The following is a 21,747-nucleotide window of genomic DNA, read 5'->3' as shown; positions in this document are numbered from 1 at the left end:
GGCCAACAATATATATTCCAAAGCAACCAACTCCCACAGTTAGTTTAACTGTACTTTCTCACCTACTTCCTGTAAGGATTTCATTCCATTACTGATATTGCTTGTCCTCCCAGTGGTTGACGTGACCCTTCTCCGTGTCTGACACATTTCTGGCACTTTTGCCTTTGTCCCCTCCCGTCTCTCCCAGATCATCAATATAGTTCCTCTTGTCCTTGCCTTCCACCCCTAAAATTGAAAGGATCATTTTCTGCCACCTCTAGCAGGATGCCCCTTAAAAAAAATACCATCTCCTTCCCTCCCTTGTTAGCATTTCACTCCCTCTGTGATACCCAGGTCCTCTCCTTAGCCACTCCTAACTTTTGCTCGTCTTCTCATGCAAAAGCAGAAAGTGTAACACTTCCCCATTTACTTCCTCCCTTCTTCCTCTGCAAGGCCCCAAACGTACCTTATGGGTGAAGCAGAAGTTTTATTGTACAAGCAGTTCCTGGGTTATGAGTAGGTTTCAGTCTGGAGTCTGTCCCCAATTTGATTTGTATGCAATTTGAAACACAATGCAAGACAATGTAAAACAGCTGTTCTTAAGTACAGGAAATGTTCTTATGTTGAGTCTTTAAAATTACACCTCTGTATGAATCGCATTTACAAGGATTACTAGGTCAGACATTTGTAAATAGAGAACCCAGTGTTCTTTTCAATCTAGTGGTCTTATTCACTTTTCGTAATATGGTCTATTCTACAATGGTAGATGAGAGATTGCACTCAGGCTGGAGGACTGCTTTACGAAAAGCTTCTACTCTGTCACTAAGAATGGCCCTGGCCTTTCATGTACTTGCTGTTTCAATACACCAAATTGGTGTCATGTAAATATTTCTGTCTCAGGCCTGCTACAATGCTCCACCAAAGCCCCTATGCAAGCTGGAAGAACAGCACTTAATTTTCCGCTTTGGCACCATGCAACCTTCAGGATTCAATATTGAGTTTGACAATTTAAGAACTTTGACATGTCCTTGATCTTGATTACGCCTCATCCCACCGTGTCCAACTTACATTAGTTCACACTCGGCAATGTCAGTTTTTTGGGATAAATTGCACCTACCGTTAGCCCTCCCTTTAACGTTTGCTCTGGGCACTCTCGTCATCATTTCCACTCTCTCCCCCTCTACTTTTGTCAACAAGAATGACAATTATTTTCTAGCACTTTTCCATTCCAGAGAAGATTAATATCACACTCAAATGTGAGCCTTGTTTTTCTGTCCACAGCTACTGCCAGATCTGCTGAGTTTCTCTACGTGATTTTTATGTTTGGTTGGCTTCCTAATTAATCAAGAATCTAAGATTATGGAGCTAAACAAGAAAATAGAAGTAAATTCATGATCAGATCAGTCATGGTTTTATCAAATAGCGGAGCAGGCTTAGAGCTGAATAGTCAACTCCTGGTGTTTCATATGTACTTATGTGATTCATTTAGTGATGAGATTTTACATAATGTACACCACTGCTAACAGTGGGTGACACATTAACTTACAAGGCACCAACAATCTTACTACTTATATGGGTTTCTCTTATCAAGAGAGGATCCTTTTCCACTTCAAGGAGTCTAGTTGAGGGATAATATGTTTGTGAAGTTCAACTTTGGTGTAGTGTTAATGTCATCAACATTCTTGGGTTTCTTAGTACTTTGCAGTGTTTTGTAGCATTAGAAATGGATATAGTACTCTAGTTAAGGCTTAACCAGTGTTTTATAAAGTTCAGCATAGCCATCCTACTTTTGTACTCAGTGCTTCTTATTTATGAACCTAGGATAAATCACGCTTTTCTTATCATTTCCTTGTGTCTTGCTGTTTCAAAAATCTATGAACATGAACCCTCAATTTTCTTAGAAGCAGCATAGACGCAATGGCAAAGTTCTCTATATCGCTTATACTAGGCTGTATCGTCTCACATGTCTCTCCGTTGTTAGCTTTCCTTTGGCTGCAAGCCAGTGACATCACTCTCGCAGTCTGACATACTTCCAAGTTTAGAATAATGAGCAAACTTTCAGATTTTACTCTGAATTCCAATAGCCAAGCATTATCATTTTGGCACAGGGGTTTAAGCACTTAAAGATTAGCCCAGTTAACATTTCGGGTTCAGAGTTAGGAATACCATTTCACTTACACTGATGCATTGATGAAATGATAATTACAACTACCTGAAGAATAAGGTGTAGAGAGAATTTTCCACTATTTAGTATTTATTTTTCTTGTTTGTTGCTTTCCTCCTGTTATAAGGATACAGTCATACAGAGGTACAATTTAGCGAATGTTCGGCATTTGCTCGTGACATGACTAACTGGCCATTTACTTTGTGAGAGTCATTAGTAGTGGATACCCAATCGCTGTTTAATTCTGGGAGATCATCACAGCCAAACTTAATAAATTTTTATACCGCCTTTTCAACGTGCTAGGTTGTAATCATAATTGAAAAATGACTGGTTTATTTTTAAGATAATAAAGTGTGAAGCTGGATGAACACAGCAGGCCAAGCAGCATCTCAGGAACACAAAAGCTGACGTTTCGGGCATAGACACTTCATCAGAGAGGGGGATGGGGAGAGGGAACTGGAATAAATAGGGAGAGAGGGGGAGGCAGACCGAAGATGGAGAGAAAAGAAGAAAGGTGGAGAGGAGAGTATAGGTAGGGAGGGGATAGGTCAGTCCAGGGAAGACGGACAGGTCAAGGAGATGGGATGAGGTTAGGTAGGAAATGGAGGTGTGGCTTGAATTGGGAGGAAGGGATGGGTGAAAGGAAAAACAGGTTAGGAAGGCAGAGACAGGCTGCGCTGGTTTTGGGATGCAGTGGGGGAGGGGATCAGCTGGGCTGGTTGTGTGATGCAGTGGGGGGAGGGGACAAACTGGGCTAGTTTTGGGATGTGGTGGGGGAAGGGGAGATTTTGAAGCTGGTGAAGTCCACATTGATACCATTGGGCTGCAGGGTTCCCAAACGGAATATGAGTTGCTGTTCCTGCAACCTTTGGGTGGCATCATTGTGGCACTGCAGGAGGCCCATGATAGACATGTCATCTAAAGAATAGGAGGGGGAGTTAAAATGATTCGCGACTGAGAGGTGCAGTTGTTTATTGCGATCCGAGCAGAGGTGTTCTGCAAAGCGGTCCGCAAGCCTCCGCTTGGTTTCCCCAATGTAGAGGAAACCACACTGGGTAAAATGGATACAGTATACCACATTGGCAGATGTGCAAGTGAACCTCTGCTTAATATGGAAAGTCATCTTGGGGCCTGGGGTGGGGGTGAGGGAGGAGGTGTGGGGGCAAGTGTAGTACTTCCTGCGGTTGCAGGGGAAGGTGGTGGGGTTGGAGGGCAGTGTGGAGCGAACAAGGGAGTCATGGAGAGAGTGGTCTCTCCGGAAGGCAGACAAGGGTGGGGATGGAAAATGTCTTGGGTGGTGGGGTCAGATTGTAGATGGCGGAAGTGTCGGAGGATGATGCGTTGTATCCGGAGCTTGGTGGGGTGGTGTGTGAGAACGAGGGGGATCCTCTTTGGGCGGTTGTGGCAGGGGTGGGGTGTGAGGGATGTGTTGCGGGAAATGCGGGAGACGCGGTCAAGGGTGTTCTCGACCACTGCGGGGGGAAAGTTGCGGTCCTTGAAGAACTTAGACATCTGGGATGTGTGGGAGTGGAATGCCTCATCCTGGGAGCAGATGCAGCGGAGGCGGAGGAATTGGGAATAGGGGATGGAATTTTTGCAGGAGGGTGGGTGGGAGGAGGTGTATTCTAGGTAGCTGTGGGAGTCGGACATCAGCTACTAGCTAGTTTATTTTTAATTTGTTCATACATGTCCTTTCATCCTTACCCAAAAAGAGGCATAAAATTCATTTTATTATTATTATTGACATGTACATCTTAACTAATACCAGTTGTAATAGCATAGATTTTTAAATCGCGCAAACAACATTTTCAATCTCTAAGACACATATATTAAATGATGTCTTTAGATCATGCATCAGAGGAACAGCAGTAAGCGATTCACCTCATCAAGCCTGAATATCACCATTCAATGAGATCTGGAAAGAACTGATAATCCTCATCTTGTTTTCCTGCCCCTTGATGGTTTATTCCCTAACTGCTCAGAAATATATCTATCTTAACCTTTATGAATGTACTTAATGACACAGCCTCAACAGACTACTGTAGTAAAGAATTCACTAGATTATTCAGAGAAACTATTCCTTCTCTTCTCTTAAAAGGGCAATCCTTAACTCTGAGATTCCGCCCTCTGCTTCTAGATTCCCCCACAAGGGGAACAACCTTTCCATGTCTGTCAAGCCCCCAAAGTATCCTTTTTATCAATAAGGTCTCCTCTCATTCTTCTAAAGTTCAATGAGTACAGGACCAGTCTACTCAACTTATCCTCATAAGTCCTTCCATATCTGCGTTCATTGTAATGAATCTTCTTAGTACTGCCTTCAATGCCAGAGCATCCTTTGTTATTAAAGGGAACCAGAACTGTCCACAATTTGAGTTTGCTCTGAGTAGTGCCTTACATAGTTTCATCAATACTTGTTTTTAGACTCCATTCCCTTTGAAATAAGTCAGCATTCTATATTCCTTCCGTGTTACCCAATGAACTCCTATGCTAGCTTTTTGTGATTCATGACAGGTATCCCTAAATCCCTGTGTGATGCAGCCTTCTGCAGGTTTTCACTGTTCGAACAATATTCGGGTCCTGTTTTCTTCAGGCCAAAGTGAATAGACTCATTTTTGTACATTTATATTCTGTCATCGAAGTTTTTGCTCAGTCATGTAACCTGTCTGTATCACTCTGCAGATTTTGTATCATCCACACCACTTGCCTTCCGACCCATTTTTGTATCATCCGCAAACTTGGTGATAGCACATTCATTTCCCTCATCAAAGCCTTTAATGTATATAGTAAATAATTGTGGCCCCAGAATTGATCTCTGTGGCATATCACTAGTTACAGGTCGCCATCCTGAAAACGTTCCCCTTGTCCCAACTCTGTCATCTAATAGCTCACTAGTCCCTTGTCCAGACTAATATACAACTTTATTCTTTATTCATTCATGGGATGAGGGTGTTGCTGGCTAGGCAGCATTCATTGCCCATCCCAAATTGCCCAGAGGGTAGTTGCAAGTCAACCACATTGTGCAGGTGTGGAGTCACATGTAGGCTAGGCCAGACGAAGTAAGAATGGCAGTTTCCTTCCCTAAAGGACATTAGTGAACCAGATGAGTTTTTTCCAACAATCTACAATGGATTCACGGACATCATTGGACTCTTAGTTGCAGATATTTATTAAATTCAAATTCCACCAGCTGCTGGGTTGAGATTTGAACCTGGGTCCCCAGAACATTATCTGAGACTCTGGATTAACAGTCCAGCGATAATACCGCTAGGCCATCGTCTCCCCAACCTTAACAATATAAGCTCTTATTCAACAGCTTTTCCTGTGCTAGCTTTATCAAACAGTTTTTGGAAATACGCAATATATTGAGTTTACTGGGTTTTTTTTTATCCTATTTGTTACTTCTTACAAGAATTCTAATAAATTTATCAGGCATAATTTACTCTTCTTGAAATGATGCTGACTTGCTTATTTATATTTATTTATATTCTGTATTTCTAAATGCTCTGGTTTACATCCTTTAATAATAGATAAATAGATTTTCCCAATGACTAATGTTAAACTATTGGGCCTATTGTTGCCTTTTTTTGGTCTCCCACCCTTTTTGAAATGATGTACTGTTACGTTTGCCGTTTTCTAATCTTTTGGGACTTTTCCAAAATCAAACAATTCTTGGAGGATTACTACCAGTGCATACACCATGTCTATCTCTAATTCCTTTAAATGCCTACAACACAATCCATCAGGTCCAGGGACTTATCTGCCTTTAGTCCCATTAGCTTCCAAGGTACTTTTTTACTAATAATTATTTTCTTCTCAACACCTTAATTATTTAGTATTCTGGAATGCTGTTTGTGTCCTCAATTATAGACTGATACAAAGTATTTATTCAACTTTTCCATTTCCTAGCTCATTATTTTGCAGCCTCGTTCTCTAAGAGGCCTGTGTTCACTGTGGCCTCTATCTTTTCACTTTTTTTGTGCTTTTTAGTACTTTCTAGCTTGCCCTCCTAGTTTTTTTTTCCTTTTTCTGGTCTTTTTGTTTGTTTTTGAAGCTTTCCCAGTCCTGTTTTGACCATTAATGTTTGGCACACTACGTTTCGTCTTTCAATTTGATACTGTCCTTAAGTTGCTGAGTTATCTATGGTCAGTTTATCCACTTCCAAAAATCCTCCTTTCTCTTTGGGAAATATCTTTGATGTGAATCATGAACAATTTTTTAAACATCTGCAATTGTTCCTCAACCGTCTTTTCTGCTAAATTTCATTCCCAGCTCACTCCACACTATAACCTGCTAGGCCATTCAATGCACTTATGGTAAATTTTCACTTTGTATGAAACGCTGTTCTGAAGCAAACAGTTGCTATTGAAAGGAGCTTCAAAATTATTTAACATTCTGTGGTCCTTCAAACATTACAGATGTTCTCCACTCCGCTTGATAAGATTATTTGAATAGCAAGAGGATATAATTTAATTGAAAAACTAAATTAAAAGTATAATATTAGAATAATTGATAAATTCAATACCAGAATATAACTTGCAGTTTGGAGCAAGGCACTAAATTTGAATACTGCTCTTGAGAAAAATACATGATTCTGTCAGCCTCAGTTGTTGAGACCTTTGTTATAATGCTGCCTAGGATTAACTGCTTCTCAAGTACTGTTGTAACAAAAATTTAATGCATCTTTATGCAGTATGGATGGAATTTGGAGTGTGGCTGCGTTTGGAGTCTAGAAGTTGATTTGCATTGTAGCATATTAATGTTGTACTGTTCATATTTAATACTAATAATATAAAACTAAATGTTAATTACAATGTGAGGGGAAACCTAAGCCCAAAACCACTGGAATGCATTATAAACTGTCAATAAATTACACCAAGTTTTTTAATTGCATTTATTGTAAACATACAAGGATTATGCAATGGAGTAGGTGGGAGGAAACAAGGTGAAAGACTTGAACCTGTTGTGAGGATGAAAGTGTAGTTAGATTTACATCCCCAAAACACACAAACAGTAGTGGCATTGCTGATTCATGGCCCTTTAGATTCTTTTGCCCCTTTTGTTTTAAGATTATTTAATGATTGTTATACGAAACCACCCAATCTGTAATGTGATTTACCATGTCAGGCTGTGAAAATAGTTCAATGCATGATCAAATCATAAATGATTGTTAGCGGTCTATGATAGGATTGCTTTCGACTTGAGACTAGCAGCATTTGCCATTGTACTGTGTTACGTCCACTAACAGGCGTTCAGACAGATGAGAAAATAATCATTGATGTGAATTCCTGTTGATCTCAACTGTAGTCAACTCAATTACTTACTGTCAAGGTACATGTATGTAATGTTTTATTGTACGCGCGATATGTTTTAGTATTATTCTATGAGAAGTATGTTTTGTTGGAGCAGGTTTACTGGGTTTTTTTGAGTATGCGTGTTAATTTTAAACTGAAATTGACAGGTGACTTTCAGAACAAGAATATATCATTGCAATATCAACAGTCAAGGTGTGATTTGTTTGGATATCCTGAAGGACAACTGGAGCCCAGCACTGACCATCTCCAAAGTTCTCCTGTCAATTTGCTCTCTCCTAACAGATTGCAATCCTGGTAAGAGGAATTTAGTGTATAGCCTTGTTATGAGTGGTTGAGGGTTACTTGATAACGGGAATGGGTGGGTGGGAAAAGGACTGGAGGCGCTGAACAGTTGAGGAAAGGCCATTTGAGCCATCAGCGAATTATGTCAGACTATCCCATCTATTTGGTTTCTTGAGGAGAGATTTTAATTTTTTCTTAAGGTTATGAACAAAGAAACAGTATTGTTCTCTTTATGCCTTTTATAAATACTGAACAATAGACTCTTAGAGAGTAAAGAAGCCAGTGTACTCTAGTTTCATGTTCAGGTGGGTGTATGCTTTAATGCAGGTTTGTAACTGAGTTCCTGTATAGTGAATTACCATTCTTTGCTAAAGGGCAGGTAGCAGTAGAAAAGGAGAATAGAAAAGCTAGACATCCTATGTTTAAAGGCACAAAATTGCCATAGGTCAGGAACACAGATCTCTTTGAGTATTAGAGATAATGGGAACTGCAGATGCTGGAGATTCCAAGATAATAAAATGTGAGGCTGGATGAACACAGCAGGCCAAGCAGCATCTCAGGAGCACAAAAGCTGACGTTTCGGGCCTAGACCCTTCATCAGAGAGGGGGATGGGGGGAGGGAACTGGAATAAATAGGGAGAGAGGGGGAGGCGGACCGAAGATGGAGAGTAAAGAAGATAGGTGGAGAGGGTGTAGGTGGGGAGGTAGGGAGGGGATAGGTCAGTCCAGCGAAGACGGACAGGTCAAGGAGGTGGGATGAGGTTAGTAGGTAGCTGGGGGTGCGGCTTGGGGTGGGAGGAAGGGCTGGGTGAGAGGAAGAACCGTTAGGGAGGCAGAGACAGGTTGGACTGGTTTTGGGATGCAGTGGGTGGGGGGGGAAGAGCTGGGCTGGTTGTGTGGTGCAGTGGGGGGAGGGGATGAACTGGGCTGGTTTAGGGATGCAGTAGGGGAAGGGGAGATTTTGAAACTGGTGAAGTCCACATTGATACCATATGGCTGCAGGGTTCCCAGGCGGAATATGAGTTGCTGTTCCTGCAACCTTCGGGTGGCATCATTGTGGCAGTGCAGGAGGCCCATGATGGACATGTCATCAAGAGAATGGGAGGGGGAGTGGAAATGGTTTGCGACTGGGAGGTGCAGTTGTTTGTTGCGAACTGAGCGGAGGTGTTCTGCAAAGCGGTCCCCAAGCCTCCGCTTGGTTTCCCCAATGTAGAGGAAGCCGCACCGGGTACAGTGGATGCAGTATACCACATTGGCAGATGTGCAGGTGAACCTCTGCTTAATGTGGAATGTCATCTTGGGGCCTGGGATAGGGGTGAGGGAGGAGGTGTGGGGACAAGTGTAGCATTTCCTGCGGTTGCAGGGGAAGGTGCCGGGTGTGGTGGGGTTGGAGGGCAGTGTGGAGCGAACAAGGGAGTCACAGAGAGAGTGGTCTCTCCGGAAAGCAGACAGGGGTGGGAATGGAAAAATGTCTTGGGTGGTGGGGTCGGATTGTAAATGGTGGAAGTGTCGGAGGATAATGCGTTGTATCCGGAGGTTGGTAGGGTGGTGTGTGAGAACGAGGGGGATCCTCTTGGGGCGGTTGTGACGGGGGCGGGGTGTGAGGGATGTGTCGCGGGAAATTGATGTGTAATGTATGTGCAAGGTAAAGTCTTCAGAAGAAAAATGGAATACATTGCAACAAAATATGGATTGGAGTTCATCGAACAAGTAGTAAAAATTATTTTATTGCAGTGACATATCTGCTGATGTAAGGCTTTATAGCTTGTTTAAAATATCAGAAATTTTTATTAGGCAAATTTTACACAAGTATTAAAACGTAACTAACCACACAGTATTCCAGTGAGATTTAATGTCATTTATTTTCATTTATGCAATCATATTTAGTTGATATGGCTATATCTCTGCTGGAATAGCTGAACTGCACTAATAGGCTTCATGTCATTTTACAAGGGGAAAAAATATCACTTCAGATTTCTCCCCTGGGTTGCTACTCAGATGGATATGTATTGCCATGCACATTTAATGAGGACACAGTTGAACTTTGATTGGACACACGGTTGAACAGCAATCAAATGTAAAGCTATTAAATGATCACTACCATTTGTTTAGAATTGTTCAGCTATGGGCCACTACTTCGAGTCTATAATTTGGGACAAAGAAGTGTTAGGCTGAAAGTTGCAATGTTGTAATTCATGCATTCTCCAATAGTAAATTGACCAATATTTTCTGTTTTGTTGCAGCGGACCCTTTGGTTGGGAGCATAGCCACGCAGTATATGACTAACAGGGCTGAACATGACAGAATAGCAAGACAGTGGACCAAGAAATATGCCACATAAACTCATGGTTATCAATCCTATCGACATTTGTCTCCGAAGGAAATGAGCTGCTTCTCATTGAATTGAAAAGGGGAATGGGTTGGGATGAAGGGGAGGGGAGGGGAATGGGACAAGCATTCCTATTACAGGTTTTAAATGCAACAGTCTTTTATTTGCATAAGTCTAGTCGGAACTCTTGATGAGCTTTGTTATTGTAGCTTAAACAATAAACTATTGATCTCTGACAGTAGATAGGAAATTCACATGGAAAAGGTTGATGATTATGACATAATTGGTCGTGCAAGACACAGATTTGTTACTGAACTATTAAGTGATACCTCTTTGCTGGTTTAAGTTTTAGTTGTCTGTGTTCACTGTGTATGGTCAAAATTTGAAGATGCTTGAAACACCAGTCAAACTTACAAGGGTTGATGTTGTTGAAAAATGTAAGGGAAAGCCATGCTAAAGACTTCCAGCATTTTTTAAAAACCCAAGAAGAGTGATGACCAGATACAACAGCATTGTCTTTATTCAGGGAGTAAGGAATGAATTGGCAGAATATTTGTAATTACAGGGAACAGGTTTTATTTTGCAGGGAGTGTGGGGGCGAAATCCAAAATCCTTTTAAGTAACTGTTTTGCCTTATTTGAATTAGAGTCTCAATTCAGTGTGTTTTGTGGACTATGTAATAGGGCAGTTTTTTTTACATTAATATTATACAACATTAGGTCCTTTTTTAAAATGATCAAACATGTAACCTTAAAACAAATTGATTGAGGGTCTTGAGCCCCTGATTTGTTTCAAATTCTACAATGCCTGTTTCAAAAAACAGTTTTGTCAGTGGTCATGCTTTAGCCAGATGAGAGTATTGTATTAAAATATCTTTGCTTTTTTTTAAATGCGGATTGTCTACAAAAGAAGAGTGCATTTTAATGTTGATGTTTTAAGATTTTAGACAATATTAGAACTTGAGGATGAGCTGTTTAAGTTCTGTCAATTATTGTTAAGACTTCATTGGCCCCCATCATATTGCAAATTCAAAGAATGTTGATCTTTACCAAAGTTGTACAGTTACTGGTCTGTAACCACTGTAATTCCGACTGTTTTCTTTGGGAAGTTAAACTTAAAATGTCAGTTTGTCAGCAACCACACATTCTAATTAAAAATACTGATCATGAAACTTTATTTAATGAGCAATAGTTGAAAAATCTTGATAGTTCTTTCTTAGTATTGTCTAGTTGTGACAACTTTGGAGGATGTACGGCTGTATACGAAGCAGTGCAGGCTTACTGCCATAGCAGGACGTTTTTGTATGACTGAGTGCATTGAGTTGATAAAGAACGAATCAAATCAGTAAACGATTCACTTTCTGCACTTTAGTTTTACAGGTGAAAGATTGGTGCATTTTTTTTTAACACTTAGTATTAGTGTGCATATTCCAAAACTGATTAAAAGAGTTTACGCATACAGACTTTGAAGAAGCTTTGAAGTATATGCTGGCAAGATTAGCACACCTGAACATAAATATGAAGATGCCTGGTAACTGACCAGCAAATTAGTGTTTTTAACTGCCATTCCAGTTGTCACTTTACCAGTTTTCCTGACTGTAAATTGTGTTTTCCAGTCATGCCTGCCCCGATGACCTAGTCATCCTATATAAATGCAGGACTGATATAGCACTGTGTACAACCACAGGATTACTCGTTCAGTTCAAACGTGTATTAAGTTAACTGATGTTAGTGGGACAAGGACAAGAGGCATTGTTTACTTGTGAGACAGGGAAGAAAAAATTCAGCCACATTCTTCGATCTGCTTGTAATGGCTGATAGAAAATGGATGTTTGCAGACATTGAGAATGGTTGGTTGTGATTGGGTTCAGGTTAAGTATCTTTTACACTTGTATGAGTGCTACCAGTTTTTGACAGTTGAAACTGTCAGTTGAAATCATTAAAAGTTTGTAAAACACAGCAGGGATTCAAGTTTTAAATTGTTTAGACAGAACCCATTTGGTACCTTTTTAAATATTTTTAAATATACATTATATAATTTATGAATAGCTTTTTGGTGGAATTACAACACCGGTATGTTTATCTCCTGTACGCTGGAGGCTTACTTGCTCATCTTTAAGGCCTTGTATTTGGAAACCAAAACCAGATATACTGGAGCCACTCTGACTCTCTTGATCATTGCCTGTAACAGCTGAAGATCAGCCAGGTTCTGAAATGATACGTAAGTCATTCTCTGAAAGCTGTTGTATGCCTGGAGCTATTTAGACTTGCTCTTAAAACAAAACCAGAAGAAATCAAGCAGAAAATGAAGTCAAATCTCAAGCATAGAGCAGAAATAGCTAGAATCTGAAGCTGCAGGAAACCCGTTTAATTATTTTTAATATCTGAACTTTAATGAAGAAATGGTGTATGAAACACAAGTGCTCTCATTTACAAACAAACTTCCTTTTAGAACCCACTTTCTATTTATTCACAATAGTTTTCAAGATTTTGTTTGCTTTGCAGATTTTTGCTGCTAACTTAAAGTATTTTGCTCAAGTGTTGCTGCAGACTATTTAGCAACATAATATTGGATTCTTTGAGCCCTAAGTTTTAATTTTTTTCATCATTGAAGTAATCAGCATTTCATTTCAGCATTGAACTCAAAATAAAACCATCTAGGAAAGACCTGGTTAGAACCATTGTCTTAAGCAGATTTCTTTAAAGGAGGACCCTGGTACTAAACGAAAATGTTTCTGGTTGAGTGTTACATTTCCTTTGAAAGTGCTTTTGATTGCAAAAAGGGATATAAAATTATATGTCTGGAAGCAAATGTTATCATCTATCTTAATTTACAGTTTTCCAATTGCCTTCAACTACATCTATCTAACTTGTATTTTGAAAATTCTTTCCAACTTTATCCATATATGTCCTTGAACTAAAAACCAAAAAAGTTTTTTTTTCTTTCTCCCTATCTCCCAAATACGTTCTGTTACAGCACAAGGAATGGCATATAGACTTAACATGGGTAACCATAATTACGTATAAGGTGATTGGAACTTTGTAACTGGGAACTGACTTAGAGAAACAGGGTTAAAAATCAGACTTCATTCACTGGCATTAATTTTTGAGGGTCAAGCTATTTTAATAATCCTTGAGTGTCAGATTGCAAAGAAATAATTGATCAACCGACAGCAGCTGCAGATTTGCTAACGTGCAAGTAAGTTCCAGGTGGGGAGTTTCAGAATATGTGTGTGTAGTGAGGAGAACCTGGAAAATAACCCAGACTTTTGATTTTATGGAGTTACTGGAGTGTACCAGAAAGATAAATTTAATGCTTTCTTTAAGACTCCTTGTTTTATTATTTACCACTTTTACTGAGTAGGGTAGCAGCAAAAGATTATTCCCTCAGTTGCTGACGCTAGGAACAATACATTTTCCAAGACAAATTTAACTGCATGGCTGTCATGTTCTCTTTGCATCAAATAGGTTAAAATCAAATCTGTGATTCTACCCCGTATCATTTTGCTTCTCAACCTCTTTGCTTTTGGCAAGTGAATATGTCTATAGCACAAATACTTCAGATTAGCCATATGTTTTGTGCTGTGTAATGACTTTTATTTCTCCCCTCCACTTTGCTGCTGCTTGGACAAAATTTCCTGTGATTTGCTAATTAACACTTGACACTGTACTTTGTTCAAATAGTGATTTTTATATTCCTGCACCTTGTTTGTCCTCCCCAAGTGCATTACCTGACATTTCCTTGGGCAGACTTCCATTTGCTGCTTCCTTGTTCACCTGACCTGCACTTTGATCCCTCTGCAGTCTGCAATTTTCTTCATTATCAACCATAATCAATTTTTGTATCATCTGCATGCTATATGACTCTGTCTGGTACATTTAACTTCAACTCATTGATACATACCATGAAAAGCAATTGGTTTAGTATTGAGCCCCAGTGAAACCACTATAAAGAAATTTATCATTATTTCTGCCCATGCTTTCAGCAACATGAGGTGCATTTCATGCAGGTCTAATGATTTATGTGTTGTCAAAGATGCCAAAATCTCTCGCTCTCACTATAATTATTACACGTAATATTTCAAACTGTCCTCCTCTGACAATGGATCAACTCGTTTAATGTAGACTGATTCAAATTTTGATTAAGAATCATGTATCACGTCTTCTATGTTACACACAAGTTCTCTTTCCAGTCTTTGACAAACCTCACTGTTTAGGAACATAGGAGTAGACATGTAGCCTGCTGTGGCATTTAATATGATCCTGGTTGATTGTACACTTCAATACCTTTTACCCACACTGTCCCCATAATCCTTTACACCATTGATAATATATATACCTCTACTTTATACACAAGAACTAAGTTTCCTTAGCCTTGTGGTGTAAAGAATTTCAAAGATCCACCACATGAGTGAAAACTCTTCGTAACCAGGGAAATGTCTGTCTTGTATCTACTCTGGCCGTCTCTTAAGTATTTTGTAGATTTCAGTGAGGCTACCTCTTATTTTCTTAAACTCTAGAAAACACGCTCAGATTGTCCAATCTCTCCATGGGACAATCCTGCTGTACAGGGGAAAAATCTGGTGAACTTTTGTTGCGCAGTCTATGGTAATTAATATCTTTTCTGAGATAAGGAGACCAAACTTGCACACAGTATTCCAGGTGTGATCTAACCAAACTCCTACACAATTGAAGCAAGACTTCACCACTTCTGTTTTAAAATCCTGTTGTGATGAAGTATTCCATTAGTCTTTCTGATAGTTTGCTGCATCAGCATGTTAGCTTTCAGTGAATTATTAACAAGGACTACCAAGATCCTTTGCATTTATTTCAAATGTTTTACCATTTAAGAAATGCTCTACATGTCTATTCTTCCTACTAAAGTGGATAACACTCTCTTTTTCCACATTATATTCCATCTACCATATTGTCATCCATTCACTAAGCTTATCAATACCCTCCTGAAAATGTTTTGCACCTTTCTGACAGCATTCCTGCTAATGCTTTGCAAATCAGTAATATTGTGTTTGATCCTTACCTCCAAATCATTGTCACAGATTGTGAGCTGCTATGGCCCAAGTGCTGATCTTTGCAGTACCCCACTAGCCAGCCTGCCAATGTGGCAATAACCTTTTCATTTCTTCTGATTTCTGTCTGGTAACCAATCTGGAATTTATTGTAACTTTCCCTATCAAAAGCACTGTGAAAATCCAAACCTTTCTACTCCCCATTATAAGTTTTGTTGATGAACTCTTCAAAACAAATTTATCAAACATGATTTTCCATTCACAAATCCATGCTGACTATGCCAATCAGATCATTTTTATCCAAGTGCCTATATATAATCTCCTTTGATAGATTTTTATATTGTCCTGTACTACTGCTATAAGGTTGAAGGGATTGTAGTTCCCTGTGTTCCTTCCCCCCACTTGCTGCTTGAGTAGTGAGGTGATATTTGCAAGCTCCCAATGTGTGAAAATCATTCCAGAATCTCTCGTTTTGAAAGATGATTGCCAATGCATATACTATCTCTGTGGCCGTTCCTTCAACACTCTGGGATGTAGATTATTAAGTCCTGCGGCTTCAACCATATTAACTTCTTTAGTACAACTTTGATTACCAATACTAATTTCCTTCAGCTCCCCATTATAAATTATCCCAGCTCTCCTTTTAATGGTCCTCCCTTTATATGACCTGATTGTTTCCGTTATCCCTGGAATGGTAGGTTTAACGTATGATGAACGGCTAAGGATCCTGGGATTGTACTCATTGGAGTTTAGAAGGTTGAGGGGAGATCTAATAGAAAATTACAAGATAATGTATGGTTTAGAAGGGGTGGACGCTAGGAAGTCGTTTCCGTTAGGCTGGGAGACTAGGACCAGTGGGCACAGCCTTAAAATTAGAGGGGGTAAATTTAAAACTGAAATGAGATGGCATTTCTTCAGCCAGAGAGTGGTGGGCTTGTGGAATTCATTGCCACGGAGTGCAGTGGAGGCCGGGACGTTGAATGCCTTCAAGGCAGAGATCGATAAATTCTTGATCTCAGAAGGAATCAAGGGCTATGAGGAGAGTGCAGGGAAGTGGAGTTGAAATGCCCATCAGCCCTGATTTAACTGGCGGAGTGGACTTGATGGGCCGAATGGCCTTACTTCCACTCCTATGTCTTATGGTCTTATTATATGTACCTGCAGAAGCTTTCACAATCCACTTCTTGGTTTTTCTAAATTGCATTCATATTGTATTTCGTCCTCCTTTTATTGTAAAAACTTGCCAATCTTCAGACACATTCCTGTTTCCGTCTACTTGAGTCTTTCTAAATCGTGTACTGTTCTTAATTTCCATTGTCACATGGTTGACTTGCCTTATTGAGTTTTTGCATCTTGTTGGAATGAACAGCTGCTGTAAACCACAAAATAATTTTTTTAAAAACTGTCCAATGGCATACAATGGTCATGCACCTTAATATATCTCCCAGTCCGGCCCTCAGTCAATTTGTGCCATATGCTTTTGTAATTTCCTGTATTCAAATTTACTCTTTTTTTTGTTTAGATTAACCTGCGTTACTTTCACATGTAAAATGCTATCATATTATGATGATATCGCTAAAGGTTCTTTTGCAAGATTATTGTTTTTCCTTAGACAATATTTGATACAAAATAAAAACCAAAACAACGGCGGATTCTGTAAATGAAGAACAAAAGCAGAAGTTGCTGGAAAAGCTCAGCAGGTCTGGTAGCATCTGTGAAGAGAAAATCGGTTTATATGCTGGTGAAGCAATAGTTCACGTGCACATCCCAGAATCTAATCTATTGTATTCTTTGCTTACAACATGGTCTCCTCTACATTGGGGTAACAAAGCACAGATTACGGGTACACTTGCAGAATATCTATGTTCTTCTTGCAAAAAAGACCCTGAGCTACCTGTTGTCTGTCACTTTCAACACACCACCCTGCTCCCTGGCCAACATCTGCGTCTCTGACTTGTTGCAATGTTCCAGCAAATCTCCTCACAGACTGGAAGAACGCCACCTGATTTTCAGCATGGAGATCCTGCAGCCCTCCAGACTCAATATCCAGTTCAATAATTTTAGGGCCTAAACTCTCCCAATGTCCTAGCCTCAACCCCACATGCCTTGCTTTGTTATCACACAGCCTGCCATTACACAATACTACTTATTTGTCACTAATAGTCTCCATTAATAACTATTCACCCTCCTAGCCAAATTGTTATCAACTCCTTTGTCTATCCAACTGCTCTTATCTCTCTTTGGGCTCTATCCTATTGTTTAATCCCTACGTTATCCCCTTCTCTATTTTCTGGTATAAACCAACGTTTTCCCAGCTACCATCAGTTCTGAGGAAGGGCCAGCAGTCTTGAAACGTTAATTCTGTTTTTTCCTTCACAGATGCTACCAGACCTGTTGAGTTTTGCCAGCAACTTCTGCTTTTGTTCTCGATACAAAATAACCCTCCTTATTATGCTGTTGTAGAAGACATGGTGTAGAAACTCATCCTTAACAGCTTTAGTGTTCAGTTGGTTTATCCAATGTATGTTCACCTTGATGTCACCCATGACCACTGTGCCACATATGCTACAAATGTATTTTGCCTCTTGGTTTATATAATAACCCACGCTGCCATTATTATTTAGTGGCTTATAAACAACTCCAACCACTGTCTACTGCTCCTTGCACTGTCCTGTTTCCATGTAAACAAACAGATTCCACACATTGTTCTTCTGATGTGAGATAGTATCTTATTTTAAGGGACAGCCTGTACATTATCACCAGAATTTCACTCCCTCTTTCTTTCTTGTCTGTCCTTCCTAAATGTCAAATATCCTTTGTTTATTCAGTTCCTAGTCCTGGTCACCATGCAGCCAAGTTTCTGAAATGGCAATTATATAACCATTCAAATCTATTTGTGTATTTAGATCATCTAGCTGCCAATGCTGTGCATTCTGTTGGGGTGCCTTAAAGCTGTATTTTTGCTATCATTCTCAATTTGAAGCATATTCAATGCTCAGCTTTATTTCTCCTGTCTTCTAGTTTGCCTTGCAGTTTTCCTACTTCCCGCTACTTGCTTAGCTCCCTTCTGATTTGGGTTACTCTTCTGGTTCTATCTCCTTTGTTCTTCTCATGCTTCTTATATGTTTCTTTTAGGATACCTTTGCATTTTCCTTGATTTTAAACTTCTTCAAATTTTTCATGCTGCCTTCATTTACATTCCTTGTTATCTTTTTAATATATTTGCATTTTGTACACTTCTTCCATAGGTTTTTTGAAACAATTCTTAGCATTTGACATAAGCTTCCTTTTTGTCATACCCTGTATGTTTCTTGACGTACTCACTCTGTTTCCCTAGACTTAAGTCCAGCATCTTTTTGCTGTGTGATAATATTTATTCCGAACCCTCTACCTCCTTGAATACCTCTCACTGCACTGTCTCTGACTTATCTTCGTGTCCACATTTACTAAATCCTATTGTTCCAGTGAGACTTTTTATATTTGTTCTTTTCCATAAATGCACCAAATCTAACAGATCATTCCTCCCAAAGTACTCTTCCACTGATAAACTTTCCAGTGGTCCTGTTTCATTCGATAAAACAGCCCAGATAGCCACGTTTTCCAATATGTAGCAAATTAAATGAAAAATGTTCTCAATGCATTTTAAGCATTATAATTTCCAACTTTTGCATTGATTCCAACTGTTAATGTTGGGCCAGTTAAAATCACCATTACTGTACAACTGAATTATATATTTGGTGTCTGTTTTCTGTTTGTTTGAGTCCATCATACACTATTAGAAATGTGATTGAGTATTTTTCCTTCAATTCATTTGATGATCTGTCTAGTATATTATGCCGCAAAGTTGCTGGTTTGTTTCTCTATCCTATTTGTTACCCTATTTCCTATCATTTTCTTCCATCACTGTTGTCAGAAAATCCTGTAACCAGACATAACTTCATGGACAGAAATGTTTAATTGTTTAATTGATAGGTGCACACTAGTACATTGGTTTCATATATTTAGACTCCTGTTTTGAAATGTTTTTCATTACGTACTGCCAAACTCGGAAGTGTGAAAAATTGGAAGTATTAACTGTAACGGATAATGGATATTAAATGAGATGCAATTTTGCATTTTGGATTTTACACTTGGAGCCGTCAAGAATGAGAGAAGCTATTTGTCCTATTGCTGAACTAAATTTAAATGGTCTTGCTTTGCCTGGAACATTATTCCAACAATTTATCACCTTTTAAGAAACTGCCTTCAGAACCTGTGTTTATACTACTACTGGGGAGAGATAATGGGAACTGCAGATGCTGGAGAATCCAAGATAATAAAGTGTGAAGCTGGATGAACGCAGCAGGCCAAGCAGCATCTCAGGAGCACAAAAGCTGACGTTTCAGGCCTAGACCCTTCATCAGAGAGGGGGATGGGGAGAGGGAACTGGAATAAATAGGGAGAGAGGGGGAGGCAGACCGAAGATGGAGAGAAAAGAAGATAGGTGGAGAGGAGAGTATAGGTGGGGAGGTAGGGAGGGGATAGGTCAGTCCAGGGAAGACGGACAGGTCAAGGAAGTGTGATGAGGTTAGTAGGTAGGAAATGGAGGTGCGGCTTAGGGTGGGAGGAAGGGATGGGTGAGAGGAAGAACAGGTTAGGGAGGCAGAGACAGGCTGGGCTGGTTTTGGGATGCGGTGGGGGAAGGGGAGATTTTGAAGCTGGTGTAGTCCACATTTATACTACTACTGTCTGTCATCACTCTAGCTAGGAGGTGAGATAATGTGGAACTCATTGTTCATAAGGGTGATGGAAGTGGACACACGTAATGATTTCAAAAGAAAATTGGACGGACCCAAGGTGGATATAAAGTCGCAAGTGTTTTGCAGATGGACCCAGGATATGGAACAAACTAAGAAGAGCCCATTCAGTGGGCTGAATGGAACTTTATGCCACTTTGAAATCTATACATAGATTGAATGCCTACTTTCTAGGGCTGAATCTTACTGTTTTTCTGCTGGCTAAGTGCCAGTTATGTCTAGTATTTTGGAAAGCTTTCAAAGCAATGCCTGGTTGGATTGCTTGGCAAATCATGTAAATCCACAGTACAAATTTGCATACCATGGGACCCTGTGGCCATCCAGGTAGCTTCAGAGTGAGCGAGTGCTATGACAACAAGAAAATAGGTCAGAGATGTAGCCTGGTTCAGATCATGAACTGGATGCATATCTATAAGCATTGATGTCAATGTCTGTGGCCATTGTGTGTGACTGATGCTCATGTGTGTGCCCTGAAATTGGTGCCCAACGTTAGAGGACCTGGTACAGTTCTGAATTCCATAGAGAATTTCCATTATCTGGTTGTCCATGTGTTTGTTAACATAGGATGTTGGGTATTCATGAAGTGAGTTGTGTTTATTAGGCACTTAACAAGTATAATCCCTTTCAATGGCAACTTCCTGCTACATAGTGAGGAGCTTGCCTGGCAACCCAGCAAATAAAGATGCAGTGAGTTGCTGCAGATACTGGGATAGGTCTCAATGTACTTCTCATGCTTATCTTCTATCAGATTTGACCATACCCACGTAATTCAGGATTCTACCCATTTCTTGGTTTCAACTGCCTCCATCCCACTTAATAGCCTGTGTGCTATCTCTGTGTTTGTTTCTCCCAACTGAATCTGCACTCATAGTTGGTAGGATATTCTGAATCTCCTTGCTGTTAAGATATTGGGCCCCAAATCTCCCTTTCTCTCAATATGATGTTAGATGTCATTTCATGTAGCCTTGACAAAGGGGCAGAACTTAATGTTCTCTCACCTCCCTCCATGACATATTTTCTCTCTCCCCCCCCCCCCCTCCAATTGAGTTCCATGTGGACAAGGTGTATGGCAGTCCTCCCATTAGAGGGCCAGTTATGTGGCTACTTAGCAGCCTTATCTCTACTGCTGGCTGTCTCAAATGACAGGCAGCTGCTTGAGACTACCAGAGTGCTGAGTGCTTAATCAAGAAACCCAATAAGCGCTTCACCTCCTCCCCCCCCCTCCCCCCCACCTTCCTCCTTTTCCCTTCTGACACTCCCAATAACTGACACACGCATGATGTCAATGCTCCCCACAATCACCTCTGTGGTTCCACAGACAGTTGCTCCTATAGGCCCCCATGTAGTACCAACAACCACCAGTGATCCTGGTGGCACAACAGGTATTGCAGAGTCCAAGGTATCTGGCTGACAGAATTTGGGGGTTAGATTCCCACCATTTGGACCTTTTTATTGAGGTGAGTGATCTGCACAATCCACGTAAGCGTCTGATAGCATGCTCTCAGGCCCTTGGAAGAGGAGCCATCAGTTCTCCAAATTGTGAAATTCTGCCCAAGATCATAGATCGGAATCATTAGTACTGTTTCTCACTCCACAACTGCCACACCAGAATACTTCCTGGTTGCAACAGAAGTTTACTAGCATTTCTGAAGAAGTTATTTTTGGACTCAAAACATTAACTCTGTTTCTCTTTCCACAGATTCTGACAGACTGCTAAGTTGCTTCAGTATTCTGTTTGTTTTAAAAGTTTGCTGGGTTGATTTCTAGAATTAGTATTACCAATGAGGAGAAGTCAGGTAAAATGTGCTTACGTTCGTTTCCTCCAGTTAAGAAGAATGAGAATCAAGGAACAGAAAGAC

At 40.1% G+C, this 21,747-nt stretch overlaps 1 protein-coding gene across 1 annotated transcript in view; it reads left to right on the top strand.

Annotated features, from left to right (window-relative positions):
• The window catches only part of LOC125465430 (ubiquitin-conjugating enzyme E2 E1), a 102,937-nt gene extending 91,409 nt beyond the window's left edge, over positions 1-11,528 (top strand). The window contains exons 4-5 of the mRNA XM_048558950.2: positions 7,602-7,749; positions 9,981-11,528. Coding sequence (XP_048414907.1) covers positions 7,602-7,749; positions 9,981-10,078 — 246 coding nt within the window. The 3' untranslated portion in view covers positions 10,079-11,528. The remainder of the gene's footprint in view (positions 1-7,601; positions 7,750-9,980) is intronic.
• Positions 11,529-21,747: the final 10,219 nt, after the last annotated feature.

This window comes from Stegostoma tigrinum, chromosome 2 (assembly GCF_030684315.1).
Source record: "Stegostoma tigrinum isolate sSteTig4 chromosome 2, sSteTig4.hap1, whole genome shotgun sequence".
Classification (NCBI taxonomy): domain Eukaryota; kingdom Metazoa; phylum Chordata; class Chondrichthyes; order Orectolobiformes; family Stegostomatidae; genus Stegostoma; species Stegostoma tigrinum.
Note: the sequence above shows the minus strand (reverse complement) of the source record. Positions and strands in the feature narration are given on the sequence as shown.